Raw genomic sequence first — 17,854 nt, forward strand, 5'->3', positions numbered from 1 at the left:
TAGAAGTTAACATAGGCAAAACAAGCTGACTGAACTGTATACAGTAGGGTTACCATACCATACGTTCATATTTAGTATAGATAGTCCGTACTTTAAAGGTCCGTACCGTACTTAGAAAAAAATAAAGAAAATGTCCGGAGATGACATACAATAAAAGCAATTAATTGTAAAAAGAAATTACTGCTGCCCTATCAGTATATACATCTGCGATAATTCGTAATGGAAGAATCATTAGAAACTTCTCAGACTAAACCCATGTATTCTTATAGTTTTTTGTTAACAAAACTATATATAGACTGGTACTATATGACATATTGTTTTTGCTCACATTATCTTATTAATCGTTAATAAAATATGATCTGTTTTCTATTGCTCCCGTTGTCAACTTATATTTTAAACCTTAAATTATTATTAAAAATAAAATAAATATACAAGTTAGAATCAAGAATAATGAATCTTAGAAACTGAGGGGAGGGGAAAAATCCATAAAACTATGGAAGAGGAAACGATATTGAACTGGGCTTGTTCTAAGAAGAGACTTTACTGAAAGAAGTGACTGAAAGGATGATAAATAAGCCAAAAAAGGGAGAGAATAAAAATGATTGATATTCTGAGACAAAGATGAATTTATATAGATTTTAAGAATAGAGAAATGGGCGTATGCAAATAAGAGAAAATGCCGATGGCTTATTGAATTTGTCTGCACGTAGAATTCCAAGAAAACTGTATAGGCTATCAAAAACATTACTTGATAAAGTAAGTTATCATTTGTTTCTCGTACATTAATGATATGTTATAAACAACATTTATAAATTAAAAGTATTTTTAGTAAATATAAATTCAATATTTTACAAGTGATATCCTATACTCTGGAATATATTTGTATTATAGTTTGTCAACTTAGCTATGTACAGTACAACAACTTTATTTAATTTAGACTTCTTGTCATTGATTATTTTTCGTCGTAAATTTCATTATATCTTTCAAAGATATAATGAAATTTAGTGACATCCCTCAAAGTAAAATTATCTTCCTATTAATATAATTTACTTCAAAAACAAGCGGTTTTTTCACATCTTATGTTTGCTCTTACACTAGAAACTACGTAAAATTCTAAGAATAATTAAGAATAAAAATGCTAAAGCAATAAAGCAAACTAACTTTTCACGTGCTTATGATATATTTTTTTTTTAAATTGTAAACTCCAGGACTACATTGTGTTCGATTATATTTATTAATATAGACACAAAAATAACTTTCTTAAGTCCTTTTGAACACACAATAATCACCTAAAAACAATGCGATGCTACTTTTATTGATATTTGAGGCTAAATATGGCAAAAAAAATGAAACGTTAAAGCTTCACCAGATGATTTTTTAGCTTTTTTCAATTGAATTTATTACTATGATCAACTCCTGGCCCGTGCCCTTCATAAGTAGACTTGTACAGTAACCGATATCAGTCTAGTTAGTTAACATTTTTACAGCCCGGCCAAAATTCGTTGCGTAGAATTTATTATTATTATTTTAAAGCCAAAACTACAATTTTTAGCTTTAAAGCTATCATTTTTTTTTTTTTTTTTTTGCCTAAAACTAGAGATATTTTAGTGAAAAACTGGCCACGTTTATTTTCGTTTATATCATTTTTTACACAATAGAGAAATAATAAATACTAAAAATCAAAATTCCTTCTTTATTCATCCAACCTGCATTGAAAAGATTTCAAATTATTCAAGCTGAAATGAAGCCCTAAATTTTCTCCTCGCTTTATCTAAAATGAGTGGATAAATCCCGAACTTTGTTTTGTTTTAGCTTCATCCATACGTTTTCGGATAATGTCGTCTTTATCATCTGCTGACTCGGATAACCCTCAAAATTAGTAGTCTATATTGTTACTTGCTTTAACCAAAAGACTTGGATAAAGTTAACATTAGCCGGTTCATTAGACAGGAAATTTGAAGATGATAATATTTTTTAATTTCTTAGGCAGGCCAATAGGCGCACCACGCAAGGGGCATGGGCCTTTTCTCGAGGGGCCTCAAAAATTATATAACAAAAAGATATTAATTCTGTAAAAATTTAGCGAACGTCTAAAAAATGTCCCGGAAAAAATATGTGACATAATAAATCATCAATTTATGAGTTATCTTTTTAATGTTAAAAAAAACCACTTTACGGAAGAGGAAAATTGCGCCTAGAGCCTCAAAAGAACAAAATCCGCTACTGTATATAGGATTAATAACGATAATTCGTGTAGAAGTACTGTACAATGGGAGGACTACCATTCAGTATTGTAAATGTCTATATACCACATGTTAATTTATATGTAAGAAACAATGAGAAATTTTGGGATAACTTTCACAAGATTATCAATAACATACAGTAGACAGAAATGAAAGGATAGCTATAGGAAGTGATTTTAATACACGCGTAGGTAAGGATAAAGTGATACATGAAGGGCATTCAAGGAGGAGTAAGTTATGGCAACAAGAATGAGGAGAAAGGAATAGCATTAAATTCAGCTTTAGCAAACAACTTGACAATTGAAAATACGTATTTTCAAAAAAGAGAGAAACACTTGATAACAAAAGTGTTGTAGGGGCAAAGTATTGATAGATTTATTTTCGTTAAGCAGAAAATACTTTGGTATAGTTTGGAATTGTAAACTTATTCCAAGTAAGATAATTGTAGATTCTTTGTCTTACTTGTTAGACTTAAAAGTGTTGATTAGTTCAGTAAAAAGGGGAAGGAACAAAAAGACAGAATGCAAGTTGGTGTGGAGATTGAAAGAAAATTGCGAAGTGTTTAGGAATGAATTAACTAAAGAGAAAGACTGGAACTTTGTTAGAAAAGCAGAAGTAATGTGGAATATAGTAGCTTCAAAAGGTTAGAAAATATGCAAAAACTAGGGTATCACAAAAATAGGAGGAAATAGAGTAGATAAGGAAACATAATGATGGAATGAATAAGTTCATGAAACAATTAGAAAGATAAAAAGGCCTTTAGAAAGTTTGAGCTGAATAGAGAAGAGAGCAACAACTTAGAATACAAAATACAAAAAATAGGAATGGAAGAAAGTAACTAGTGCAAGCTATAGGAAATAGTAGCCACAGCCATTATTCACACAAACCTGATACACATATAAGCTTATAGGCCCTAACTGTTAAAGAATTACAACATAAATTATTAAATATCAATACAGATTTGCAATCCAAAATTTTGTGTGGTGAAGCGACACGAAATATTGGGACTGAACTGCCAAAAGCGATCAAGTGCTCATAGTAACAATAGCCTATATAAGTTGAACACTATGTTATAAGTAATGTATTACAATGAATTCTACATATTTCAAAAATATTTTTATGAGCATTTTTTAAGTATTTATATACTATTTTTTATTCTTTAGTCTGCATGTCGTGTCACATCGCAATGGCAAGAAGTATGTATTAAATATGTTTGCAGATTAATTAAAGAAGGGGGTCGCGAAAAGTACTGATTTTACGGCATAGAATACGTATCCACATTTCAGCATAGAATATTTATGGAAGAAAAACTTTAGTGTTATTTACCATTATAATATTCTACTAGAATAAATGCAAATGCTGCTTAGCTATAGCAAAATATAGAACAAAGTAGCTTATTATACCGCTATATATTGTATATAAAATCTAGCAACGAGTTGAGTAACTTTTCCGGCAAAAACTTAAAATTTGTAAGGTTTGCGTGTTAGGGGATTGATGCTATAAAATTTTGGTGGTTAAAGGTCGAGAGATGGGAAGATAGATGGGTGTCACTTGTTATATCTCGCGAAGGGTCGCCCGTACAGGCATGGTTCCTTTGACTTTTTTGTTCCTATTAGTATGCTCTACAGCTCTGTTAAAGTCCCAACCGCGTCATTCGGTCCTAGAATTGTGCCATATTTTGTAAAACTTTTTAGTCGTTTTTTCAATGTCAGAGGTTACACGAACTTTTGTTAACATAAAGGGGATGAGGTTTGCCAAAAATACATCATCGTACGTACAGTACAGTACATTACATTATCAAAAGTGCTCAAACATTGTAAATGATCTCAATCCCAAAATAGAAATTTATTTATCAATTTTACAAATCACATTTTTTATTAATCAAAAAACCATTCGAATATCTCGTTTACTAAAATATTAAAATTAAGACATATATTTATATTCATTAAATTGTTACTGTAAAGAACCATTCAAGTATTATATCAGTAATTCATGGATAGAGTGGATTTGTTTGTATCTGAGATGGGGGAACGGAGAGTGAGTTTTTGATGACTTAGGATTGCACCCACCCTTTATTTTTCTCTCCATTCATCACAGAATTAGATGTAATTCCTGTATACTTGAAATGATTTAGACTTCTGTCCTGATGACATAATTAGGGGAGGTATCTTAATTCCTAATGACTGATAATGATGGGGGATCAAAACAAGGACAAATTTTTGCTGACGTAACACTCGAACGGCCTCTAACACACACAGATTATTTTAATTAATACTTGTATGATAATTAAAATATAATTAATAGATTCAACTTACATTACTGGTTTAATAGGCTGGCCACTTTTTATCCAATAGTTTTCAGTAACACATGAAACTTTTCCATTTGAAATGTTCTTCTTCATACGAATTCAGCAATATGCCAATTTAATATTCCTCGTTTGTTAACACCTCCATTCTGAATTTTTTCATACTAAACATAATTTCATTTTAATACTTTCCTTTTCTGCGAAAACTTTAAGAGTATAATGGCATTCCTATAGGGTAAGATTCAAGTATTGAATGAGTAATCCGTTCGGCAAAAAAAAATATCCTATTAACACAAATACTCAAATGGAAGACTAATTTGCATATTAGCGCGTAATATTAAATATTTTATAGTATTTTGATTTCTTAAAAAATAGCTATTCTAACTTTATAAACTGAAAAAATATTTTAAAATGATTTCGAAACAAAATAATCTTAATTATATATTTGATTTGTGCGAAATTTAATTATTTCGTTTCGTCATCATTCAAACTCGTCTATGCTGTCTCGTAAACAATTTAACACAGACTGGAATGAGACATGCGACAGGTTAATTTAAAATATATGCTCTCCACCTCAAATTAGTAGTGTCTTGTTCATGTACTGTACATCATACTTTTCTGTTAGAAATCAAGTCGTGCCAGTCATCTGGTCTCTCCTTTGAGGGGAAACTTTTTGAAATCGAAATAACGTGACATCTGGTGCAAATCGAAGTTCGTATATATTTAATAGGGGCCTCCGACCCATAATGTTTCCATGTCTGCTCTCGTTTTCCATCTGTCTAACTCCGTTCTCGAGATTAAGGAAAGACAGACGGCGGATGGACCACAGTGGGAATTTATAGGTCTACAATATTTTCAAATTGCAGCCCAATAAAACAAAAATAAATTCTATAATATTGCAGAATCTAAGACATTAAAGCATATTATTGTCTTATAATTTATCATGAGATTTTTTTGAATTAGCTCTTTTGCTTCTAGTGCTGGACTAGAAGCAAAGGAGCTGGCTGTGTCCAGAATCGCGGTCCAGATATTCGATAAATAGGCCAGGCAAACATTTGTCAATTGACAAATAACGTATGTATAGCGCCGACGAAATACAATACATAAGTCCAAATTCTGCATTTAACAAGAAATTACTGCATCTATCGATTCTAGTTCTGCTAAACTAGGCCACACATACGTACGTATGTGTGGCCTAGTTACGTTAGATTTTGAGTAAATTAATTTACTTTTAAATACAGTAATTGCTTACAGTATTTATAATTCAAGAAACTTTAAATTATTGAGCTTGATGTACCAAATAATAATTTTTCAGTAAATTTTTCTTGTAAAATTTGTAAACTTTTAATCATTATTTTACAACATATTTTGAATTTAATATTATGAAGTGCAGTCCATTTTTCGAATCTCTTCACCATCATTTTTTATTTTAATTCATAGAAAAATAAAGCATCTCTTCGGAATAATTATGTTGATAATCAGAAAAATATGCATTGCTATTAAAGAGCGGTCTTAATTACATTCAAATTTAAATTATCCAGTTTAATTTACGTATGTAACCTATATAATTATTTTGAAAATATTTTAATTTAATATTAAAATTTATTATTAATGTTAACTATATGGACATGATCCACGCTTCTCTTGGTGATGTTTTTCGAGATGGTGTGGGATATCTCCATCCTCCACCCACCATATAAATTACTACAATGCATTTACACACGCGACTAAATTCTACGTTTGATTATGTTTAACGGGTTTTAGAATGGAAGGGTGGTGACTGATGGCGTGCCTCTTAAGTCGCGGATCTGTCATGGTACTTCAACCATCATTCAGTTATATTTCAGCGACTGAAATATTCTACTAAAACTGATTTTCATTTTTTACTTCTGCTACATTTGTTTCCCGTATTTCTTACTCGCTTAATGAAATTGACTATGTCTGCAAAGCATCATTGGCATTTTTAAAATGAAAATCTTAACAATTTAACATTACTACTTACAACAAAAAAGATTCATTAATTATATATTAATCTGATTAAATTCGTTCAAATTCTATATCATATTTATCAGCTATGTATTTCTAACTACATTAGAGGCAATCAATATTATTTTAGTTCATAATCTTCGTTAAATATGAGTAATTATTGCTAAAAAAAAGGATGTCCTTGTAGTAGTAATGATCAATAAAGCTTTCACATATTTAAAACGGGCAATTATTTATTGTATGATTTATGGAAAGCATATATTTAGTTTAAAATATATGCTTTCCACCTCAAATTAGTAGTGTCTTGCCCCTGTACATCATACTTTTCTGTTAGCAATCGAGTCGTGCCAGTCTTCTATACCATATCTTGGTCTCTACTTTTAGGGGAAACTTTTTGAATTGAAATAACGTGAGTTCCAGTGCAAATCGGAAGTTCGTATACGTTTAATAGGGCCTCCAACCCCTAATGTTTCCATATATGCTCTCGTTTTTCATCTATCTAACTCCGTTCTCGAGATTAGGAAAAGACAGATGGCAGTGGAAATTTATAAGTCTACAATTGTTTCAAATTGCAGTCCAATGATTTTTAATGTTGTCTAGTAAACTCGGGGATCGTCCACAAATTACGTAACGCATATCCTCGATTAACTCCCTTAATTTTACTAAGGAATAATGCACGGGTACTGAACGTTATATTATTTTATTAATTACTCGTAAGCTAATGATGAAATTCGGATGTAAGATTTGATAATGAGAATTAAAAAAGAAAAAGACATGAATACAATCTAGAACAGCATAAATTCAGTTGGGTGATCGAAATGGCAAAAGGTGCCTGGATGCAGTTGTAAAAATGCGAAATTCTGACTTCGATACGCTTTCCTCTAATGATGGCATTTCACTACCAGTGTGCCCACGAGTGGCCAAGCGGTCTTCGTACCCTGAACACTGAAAGTTCGGTCGTGGGTTTGCGCCTCGCTCGGACGGGCTAGCCACATGGAGTTTTCCGAGTTTTCTCCATGTCTGTAACGCCTAAATAGTGGCCAGTTTCTCTTAAAAGACCTCCCGGGAGGCATTTCCCTAGGCAGATCTCCCAAGTGTTGCGATGCCATAACTTAGCAAACAAACACTACCAGTGATTTAATCACAGATATCAAAGAATCACAGTCGTGACCTGTTATCAAGAAAACATGATCGCTGTAGTGTTAATTACGTATTAACAGTTGGTGACCTATCTGAGTCGTTTACACGTGACAAACGCGATCACATGATTGACAGTTGTTAACATGTTAATCTCATGCTAATTATATGTGTTTTAGTTCAACGTGTTCAAATTCAAACTTCAAACTATACTAAACGTGTTTAAATTTCCATCATTTTTTATAATTTTTAAGAGAGAGACAATCACTTAAATTTATCATCGTCGAGTTCCAAGATTGTTTGAGGTTTTTATCGTTTTCCACTCATTCATATTCCGTACAACCATGATAAATTTGATAAAAAAAATAATAATAATAAAATTGTACTGACAAATAGAAGAATAATGCTCTTTGATGCCATACTGAGAGAGAAAGAATGCTCCTGAAACGCATCTATGGGAATTGATGAAATATATTTTGAGAAGGCAAGCGTTGGTGTAAATTGATGTTCTTGCCTGCAGAAATAATTCGAAAAATATATTTGAATTAATTAGAAAATCACTAAATAATTACTTTTATTTTATTTACGTCATATTTATAGTTAGTTCATTATAAATATGATTTATAATTTTATTTATGACTTTAATCAAGAGTATATTATATATTTATAGTATCTATAATAAATGCTACAAAATCTGTTGTATTTAATCATTTTTCTTACAGCACACCTGCAATGGCAATAGATTAATCGCATTCCCCTAGGTAAACTGTGATCACATCACTATTAAAATCACGGAATCGCTCATTCCTATTCACTACTATGCTGGCTCCATTAAAGGTACCATATGGTATTCAAAGAGTGGATATGGCGTTGACGGACGTAAGACGACCCACGTGAACTATTCCAATCGATCATTGTTGGTTTTCTAGTTTTCTGACATCATCTATAAAAGATGCTAGAAACAAACAACCAATGAACATCTTACTTTTCCATATATTCTTATTTACAAAATAACGATTACGACAATAACAATTAATTATGGCTCAGCGTAACTTTGTTTTAACCGTCGTTATTTTAAACATATAATTTGCCAAACTATCAACTACCTTTATAACTGATAGCTCGATTAGATATTAAAGTTTTTACGCTATAACTTGTACCCGGGACATTTTTCAAACAGTTTAAAAATCAGGATAGTGTATTGAAAAGCGGAACTACCCCGTCTAATTCGGGTCATCTGGTCACTTTGTTCATTAATATCTTCTAGGCGGTAAAGTTTTAAAGATTAAAAGTATAAAACGTACTAAGAACGAATTATTAGGCGTTTAATTAAATTTCATATTTTTTAAAACTCTTTTCACTCCTGTGTTTACTAAGAGGACTTTTTTAATAAGCCCATTATGGGTTCGACTAGGCCCACAATGAGGCGAGGGATCCAATATATCCCGACGAATCACCCCGAAAAATTCCTCGGGTATCGACTCTTCTGGATTCGATCCCGGGTTCCCGAGAGCGAAAGATTGCCAAGTTTTTATCTTTTCCGCTCGCTTTGCTCGCTCGTCACACGGGCTTCTCTCGCCTCTTTCAAAATTCTGTAACAATTCATTGATTTTCGGTGCTGCCGTCTTTTCTTTCTTTTTTTATTTTTTCCTTGACGGAAAAAGTGTCGTGTCGATTTTAAATTAATTATTTTATGCATGTAGATTATAATTTATACTCAAAAATTATTGACAGCCGGATGGCGAAGCGGTCAAGGTGACATCATACCACTCTGGAGGACCCGGGATCGAATTCGGACGGGTCGAAAAATCCCCAGGAATTTTTCGGGAATGGTCCGTTCGGATATGTCGGGCCCCGTTCCGCATCACCCGGTCGTCCCATTGTAGGCCTAGCCGAACCCATAATGGGCTTGCTAAAAGAGGCCCTCTTAGGGCCCACAGGGCAGAAAAAGTTTTAAAAAAACTGAAAAAAATTACGTTACATTAGTAATCAAATATTTTAAGAAAATATAAATATTATTTCCTAAAAATATCCTAATATTAATTAAAAAATGTCAATTTTCTATAAAATAGTAATTATAATAATTAAATTTAAATATTTAAACGCGAAGAAGAAGAATTGTTTTCATTTAATCAAGATGGCGCTTCCCTGAAATCGGGAATCGGATCGACTTCTCTTCTGTGATAATAATCGTGTCTTTAGAAGTATTATCAGTGATGATTAATATTATTTTAATATTAATATTATTATAATTTTATATATGAAATTTACACTTGTATTAAGAATTTTTTTAATCGAAATGTTTAAATAAGTAGAATGCATTAGTAAGAGTAAGTAAAATGCATTGCATGCTTTGTATTATCGTTTATTTTCCCGGGAAATTGTTAAATTCACGTGTATTTCATTTGATTTCGGTCTATATATTTTATTATATTGAAAATTCAAGTTGTATGCATGATCGGTAGGAGTAACTTTTAGGTAATTTCTGTATATGTGCATATATATACAAATTAACTAAAAGTAACATGCACTGTGTAATATAAATATTTATTTTAAACCATAGTAAATGATAAGAGTCCAAATCTTTTCTAACAATTTTATGACTTAAATATTTGATTTTTTAAAATTATTTTCATAAGATTTTATAGAAAAATAAGGAAAAATATGTGTACATAAACATCATAAATTATTTCTACTCAATAAAATATTCAAGTAGTATTTTTTTATTTTAAAATTCTTTCCACTCTTTTAGCAAGCCGGTTATGGGTTTGGCGGGGCCTGTGATGAGGCAGCCGGATGGCGAGGGACTGGGCCAGACGTATCTGGATTGATCGCCACCCGAAAAATTCCCGGGGCTTTTTTAACCTGTCCAGATTTGATCTCGGGTCCCTCAGAGCCGTCGAATATTCGAGTGGTTATCGGATCACAATTCAAAAATTTATGTATCTCTTTATGTGATATATAATTTTTTTGGTACGATTACGTCTCCAAATGAGACGGTTGCAAATTTACCGGAACTGTAGACCCTTCCTGTAGGAGCAAAAAAGTTAAAGCAACCTTACCTCTTTGCACAAACCGTTGCAAGATACAGTTCCCCAAAATAAGTCTACTTCTGGGTCACAAAATGCATTTTCATTATTGCACTGTAGTGGTATTGCTTTTATCAGATGAATATTTTAAAATGCAATATTAATATATATATATATTTCTAAATAAAAAAATATATATATTTCTAAATAAAAAAAAAAATGTCCTGATTTTTAAACAGTTTAATATAATTATAATTAATTCTTCAATGTTTTTTTTTTATTTGAATGTTCTTTTGAAATAGCTTTATTGATATCGTTTGTATATACTCGTAAAATATTAAACATAATATTTTATGGTTTTTTGCTAAATTAGATAAATTTGTAAAGATGTTACAAGTTTTATGCAAGACATAAATTGCGTTATAATGAATTAAAATATTTATTATAATGAAATTTTCTACTTTTTTTCAAGCTGAATAATAATAAATTTCATTTGGTTTTAAAATTTTTATATTAGTTTTTTATTCTTTAAATTGTGTTCAAATTTTACAAAAAAGTAAAGTTGAAAAAAGAAGACAAAGACAAAATTATATTTTTAGTATTAAGTCGATTAAAAATTAATCTTGCTTTACTTTTATGGATAAATTTATTCAATTTTATGTAATGTATTAACACTGCTTTCAGTTTTATTTGCTCTCTTTTGTCAAAAATATTATTAAACTACTGTATAATAGCATTTTTATTTTTTTGTTATTTTATTATGAAAAGTTTACAAATAGTTTTTATTTTATTGTTGCTTTTGAAAATGTTTGGCAGAGTAATTTGCTCTGATTTCATTAAATAGTCAATAATGAATTATTTATGATTATCTGACTGAAAATTTTTAAATGTAGTAAAATATTAATATATTTCAGTATATGTTTATTATTTAAAATAATGAATACAATGTTATGTATAAAAAAAAAAATAAATGATAATTTTTTCATTAATACTTTTAAATTAAAATTGAACTGAGCTATTATAAAATTCAAAAGTATATTTGTATAATTATTTGCATTAATAACCGTCGTTTAAATCTATTTATTATTTTTAAAGTAAAATATTGTAATTATGATTTCCTTATTTTAATATTTTATCTATATAAATTTTCTTAATTTATTTCAGTTGTTTATTTGTTATGATGATGTAAACCAGAATCAACAAAAATGGCTGCTCAATTCAATCATAAATTATATTTTACAACTTAAAATATGTATAAGAAAATTTTGGTTTCATCTGAATATTTTTGATATAGTAAGTATTAATATTTTAATAATAATAATAATATTTTTTTATTAATTTTTTGTCTTTTAAAGTTAATAATTACACAAATTTGATGACACAATAACATTAAGTTAAAAATTTTTATTCAAAGCATCATCAGTTTTAGAACAAATAAGAATTCTCTAGTTTAAAATGAAAATAGATTTTTAAATCAGGCCTTTGATTTGTAAATAAATTTGAAAACAAACATTTAGAACAACAAACATTGTAAACAATAATTGTTTAAAAATAGCATTTTTACAATTACATGTTCACATGTTTAAATTAAAATATGATAGTTATTTCCAGTAAATTCTACAACTGTAGTGATGATAAAATAGAAGATACTATGCAGATAATAAAATAAAATGAATGAATCAATTATTATTACATTAATTGATTCTGTCCTATTCATATCTGTACTAGTGCTCTGCTAGACCAAGATCAAGGCATAACTACAGGAAAAAAAATATTTTGTTTACATGCTGTATATGACTGCTTTCTGTAATGTGAGGTATATGCTGCTGTTAATCTTAATGTTTCAGACTTTCGTGCACTTAATATGATACATGTGCAAGAGAGAACTTTAGACATGTCCTGTATCCATTCTTTACACGTGCTTTATTTCAACGGCAAACTCTTGAGTGTTTACTAATTTTTTTCAGTATGTGCATTATGTATGTGTTTTCCAGTTGAAATGGAAATGTCTATAATATATGTAGTTTTTTGTTTTTTGTTTGTCAGTGAATGTGATGTGTGGTCTGTGATAGTTTATTTTTCTGTGATTATGGCTGTCATACACTCTTCAAAAGTGAAATTGCAACATTACAGAAGAAGGCACACAGCCTCATGCACACAGCTACATGCACAATATAGGATTAATAGAGGTGAGAGATATGCAAATGATTAAAAGAACAAAGATATGCAATAGACATCTGTTTATTCAGTAACGAATATGGCCCCCACAGGCAGCTATGCGGACTGCTGTACAGTGAGACTATCAATGAGGTGATTAATGGTTGTCTGAGATATCCCTTGCCAAGCTGCGTTCACTGCGGCATGCATGCCATCTACAGTATGTGGCAGTGATCCTTGTCATCTCATGATAGGCAAAGTCTTACAGGTGTTTGATGGGGGAGAGATCCAGTGAGGTTACTGGCCAGGGAAGGGTGTGAATTCCATTAAGGTTAGTGAGAGACCAGTGTAACAACAGGCCTCATAATTCATGTGATATATGGGTTCACTGTCAGAGTACCAGAAATGTGCCCAAAGGCTGTCTGCTGATGCCTGAACATGATGCCTTCCCAAACCATGACTCCCAGTGTGGGGTGGTGTGATGCTTGATGAAAAGGACTGTCATGTTGTCCACAGCCATCATTCTTCCACAGAGAGAAGTGAGATTCATCTGTAAACAATACCTGATGCCATTCAATGGTTCAGTTGTGATGATGACAGCACCATACTAGGCATGCAGCTCTGTGTCAAGCAGTTAATGGGACCTCAGTTGCTATGTGTGTAACCTGACTTCATGCAACCTGTTGTGAATGGTTGCATGGACAAGATGCATCCATTGATGGCAACAGGTGGCTTCAGATTCATGTGCTGTGGGGAACTGGTCCTAATAGGCCTTTTAGAGAATTTGCTAGTCTGTGCACTTTGTCATGTGCTTGTGCAATTCCACTCTCTTTTCAATGTGTTTCCAGATGTTCATGCATCCATCATATCACACATCGCTGGATGGTACTCATGTCATTCCCAATATGTGTGGTAACTGCATGCATTGACAAACCAATGTCACTCAGCTGTAGGATATGGTCTCATTCCCCAGCAGTTAACTGGTCATGTTTAGCTCACTGTCATCTCCAAGGCATTCTCTATGCTGCTTCAAAAGTTTTCTGCTGTGAACTGTCACTGATAGCATTTATGGCTTGAGTTGACTGCTGGTTGTTATAGCTCGAAACTAGGTACAACATGATCTGACGTACATGCAAAATTAACCATTCTCCAACATTTGCATATCTCTGTCACTTCTACAACCATATGCAATTTGCATGTGGCTATGCACATTCCTTCATGGTGTTGAAATTCATTTTTGACGAGTGTGGTATATTTTGTGTGTTTTTTCTAAGACTGATAATGGCATGTACTTTTAGTATGGTAGAATGATCTATAATAATTTGTCTGTATGCAACTTTTCATATATTATGTTCAGAATTTAAAAGATCTTTTCTAATCTTTTTAGAAACATCAAAAACAATCTTTTGTTTCAACTAAAATCAAGTAATAAAATAATTTTATTAGTTATTATTATTAACATATTAACTAAATGGTAGGATTCATTTAGTTAATATTGATGATATATTAATGAATCCAGTTATCTCTAATATAATTTAAAAAGGTTTACCTAAATTTTCCTATTATTAATAAATGGCAATGTTATTTTATTATCAAATTATCATAAGTTATTTAATTCTCCAATGTGACAATGCACAAAGTGCCCCCTATTCTTCGGCACCATGGGACCAAAGGGTCGACACCGCATTTGCGATGACTAGTTCGTCAGGACTGACACCTACTGTGGTTTTGGTAAACACAGAAACCTAGATGGCTGCTTGTTTTGTCTTTTTAGCATGAGCGGTCACATTGTAGGCACTTAGTTCTGACTCAAAAGATGGCATGGGTTGATGAAGTGCACCAAACACAAATCTTATATTAACCACTCAGCAGTGAGGGACGTATATATACGTCGAGGGCGATCGTGTGGCAGTGGTGAGGGACGTATATATACGTTAAATTCTTTTGGGGGTATCACCAGAATCAAGCCAAAAACTACCGCAAAAAAAAAATTCACATAAAAAATGAATTATGTAACAATAAAAAAAGACTTTTCTTTACTAGACATAACTGTTTACAAATACTTTTTCTAAAACGGAAATGAGAAAAATTGCGTGAAAAAATACTTTAAAAATTTTTTGGGTATATTCTCCACTACTAAGGGGTAGAACCATACCTGACTCTCCCACTGCTGAAAGGTTAATAAATTTCTGTTTATTAAGCAATTGACAAGTTATACAAGGTTAATATTTTATAGTAAGGGTTATGTCTAAAATATTAATGGCTTCGCAAGCAGAGAGAGAGAGTTTACATATAAGTTATATAGATACCTTACAATGCCGGATTGGTAAAGTTCACCGTTTCCATGAAGTACACTTTGAGGGAGTTCACTTTTTCAAGGAGTTCATTTTGAGTGAAGGAAGCACAATTTGATGGAGTTTATGAAGGATCACTAAGGTATCTGATCGTTAAGGCAACTCTGACTAGGGTGAATTTTTGATGGTGGCAGAATCTTGGATGAATGAACTGTCCCCTTTTGTTGGAGGATGAACTCCTAGTAAGACGGACAAACTGTTGTCATCATCAGTCATTGCCTTTTATTGGAGGGTCCTCCCTCTTTTCTCCCTTGCCCTTTTCTGGCAATGTTGCAGTGCCTATGTCCAATAACAATTTCTCGTCACCAAGTTCCTGATGATACATTGGATGTATCATCTTGAAAAGAAAGTGACTCCACAGAGGAATAAAATTATATTCTTCACAATTTTAACAATTGTGGGAAAATTTTAAAAGTTTTAATTTAATTTTCACCCGAAAAAAAACTTTTTTTTTTAAAGTCCAATCTCTCACAGCAATATATAATGTAGAATTAATCCAGCAATCATTTAGTTAATGTTATTAATATTGAATGTTTTAATTAGTGCTAATATCTTTATTATTTATTGCTTAAGTATTTAAAGAATTTACATTAATGTCAAAATTCAATACATTAAATTTCAGAATAATGATGTGTAAACTTAGACTGAAAGGATACAGAATATTAACAGGATGGAAATATCTAATTATTCAAATAATAATAATGATTTGGTGACTAAAATTGAACAATGCAGTGGTGAGTACAGTTTCATAAATTACCAAAGTTTCAGATTTTTGTTTAGAAACTTTAAATTCTGTTAATCTTGTAAACTTAAAAAAAAATTCATGATTTAGTATATTGGTATTTTAACACTTATTTTCATATAAAATCATGAATATTGAAAATTATTACTGATCTAATATATTATTTTTTACTTTTTTCAATTTGTATCATTTTATAGAAAAATACTTTATTTATTTAAAAACTTAATGTTTGTATTTTAAATGATTAAATATATTTCAAGTAAATTGTATTTAGGATATTTTTTGAGATATTTTGATTTGTTTCTCTATATACAGTAGAGCATTGTTTATCTGAATCAATTAGGGACTGGGGTTGTTCGGATAACTGATTTTTCTGGATAACAGATTATGTACGAAAAAATATATTAACCTATCCAATGTTTAAACTTTTCTCTGTTGCGTGTCGCTTCGTGTTGAATTTTCGTCAATTTTAAGCCTAACGAAAAGTTTTATAATAATAATCGAGGCTATTGTATCTTTAAAAATTATTTCTTTATTTTGTACAAACAAAATAAATATATTGAAAAATATAAAAACAAAAAAATTATACTTTAGAAGTTAATCTAAGTATCAAAAATGTTCGATTCAGCACGACACAGTCCGACTGGAACTTTTGGCACAGCTTTTGGTTGACCGGCTTTCGGATAAACAATGCTCTACTGTGTATTTATATAATCTGTGCTTGTATTACTATTTGATTTAAATAGAAAATATGAAGCATATCTCTTAAGTTTTTGAATATAATTAAACAACATGTCAATTTGTTGCATTATTTTTTGAAGTTCTGTCTAATGTTAAAATTTTTGTAAAGTTAAAAAAGACACAGAATAAAAATAAATGGTGATCGTCTAGAAGATTTTTCCGGAACGACTGTGTCTTTTTTAACTTTTGTTGCATTATATTAAAAATTTATATGAAAATTATATTTAATTAAAATAGTATCCTATAAATAAACCATTCATAACACAGTATTATTTTTTTAAATATTTTTTTGTAATATTATATAAATTGATTTTCATTTCATAAAAATTACAAATAGCAAGGTTGAGGACGAAGTTTTAAACATGAAAACGTGTATGTCGGACATTCAGCGCTGCTTTCTTGTAAGCCTAGAAGTTTGACAATGGAGTTTGGAATGTCAAGCATGATTCCACTGACTTTCAAACACCATTGTCAAACTTCTAAGTTTACAAGAAAGCGGAGCTGAACGTCCAACGTACACGTTTTTGCGTTTAAAAGTTTGGCCTGAACCTCGCTAATAAATGTCATCTGCAGTAGAAATTTTTATATAGAGTAAGCAGAAAGATTTTTTTTTTTCATTTTATGTGGAAAGTAAAGTTGTTCTTTTTTTAATAAATAAAAGTAGTATTGACCTCTAGAAGTTCTTACTAATTCAAAGTTGTTACAAGAAAATATGAAATATAAAATTTTAAAAAAATTAAATATTTTGGATAATAGAGGAAATTAAAGTAGCTTCACTCTTTCTAAACAGTTGAAATAGTAAATCAACATAAAATATAAAATATACTCTGTTAAAATAATGAATTTAACCTATTTGTAAATTTGTATTAAAATCTTTTTATGATTATTAAATATACAGTACATATCAAGTGATCGAACAAAAGGGACTCTTGTGAGGAGTTGTGTGTGGCATTTGTGGTGATGCTTCCTGGCTAATTTGTCACATGTCATCAATTCCCAAGTATAATCTTAGTTCACTGTTATTAATTAAGTTAAATATTGTGATAATAGGAAATGCCTTACACTACAAAAGAGGATTTTCGTATAAGAAAATTTTAATTTTGTATAAAGATGAAAAGTTATTGAAAAGTAAGGTAATGATTAATTCAAAAATGTCTGGA

The 17,854-nt window shown here is 30.7% G+C and overlaps 1 protein-coding gene across 3 annotated transcripts in view; it reads left to right on the top strand.

Moving 5' to 3' along the window:
- Positions 1 to 17,854, top strand: part of LOC136973221 (protein dispatched homolog 1-like) — a 78,702-nt gene that overhangs the window by 42,784 nt on the left and 18,064 nt on the right. For 2 of the 3 annotated variants that reach the window (XM_067267934.1, XM_067267941.1), the window contains exons 2-3: positions 11,865 to 11,993; positions 15,834 to 15,945. In XM_067267934.1, the coding sequence (XP_067124035.1) occupies positions 15,938 to 15,945 (8 nt within the window). In that variant the 5' untranslated portion in view covers positions 11,865 to 11,993; positions 15,834 to 15,937. Of the gene's footprint in view, positions 1 to 9,794; positions 10,002 to 11,864; positions 11,994 to 15,833; positions 15,946 to 17,854 lie in introns of those variants that run through there. The other variant, XM_067267927.1, reaches the window with a different exon arrangement.

This window comes from Centruroides vittatus, unplaced genomic scaffold (genome assembly GCF_030686945.1).
Source record: "Centruroides vittatus isolate TY-2023 unplaced genomic scaffold, ASM3068694v2 contig_1074, whole genome shotgun sequence".
Classification (NCBI taxonomy): Eukaryota; Metazoa; Arthropoda; class Arachnida; order Scorpiones; family Buthidae; genus Centruroides; species Centruroides vittatus.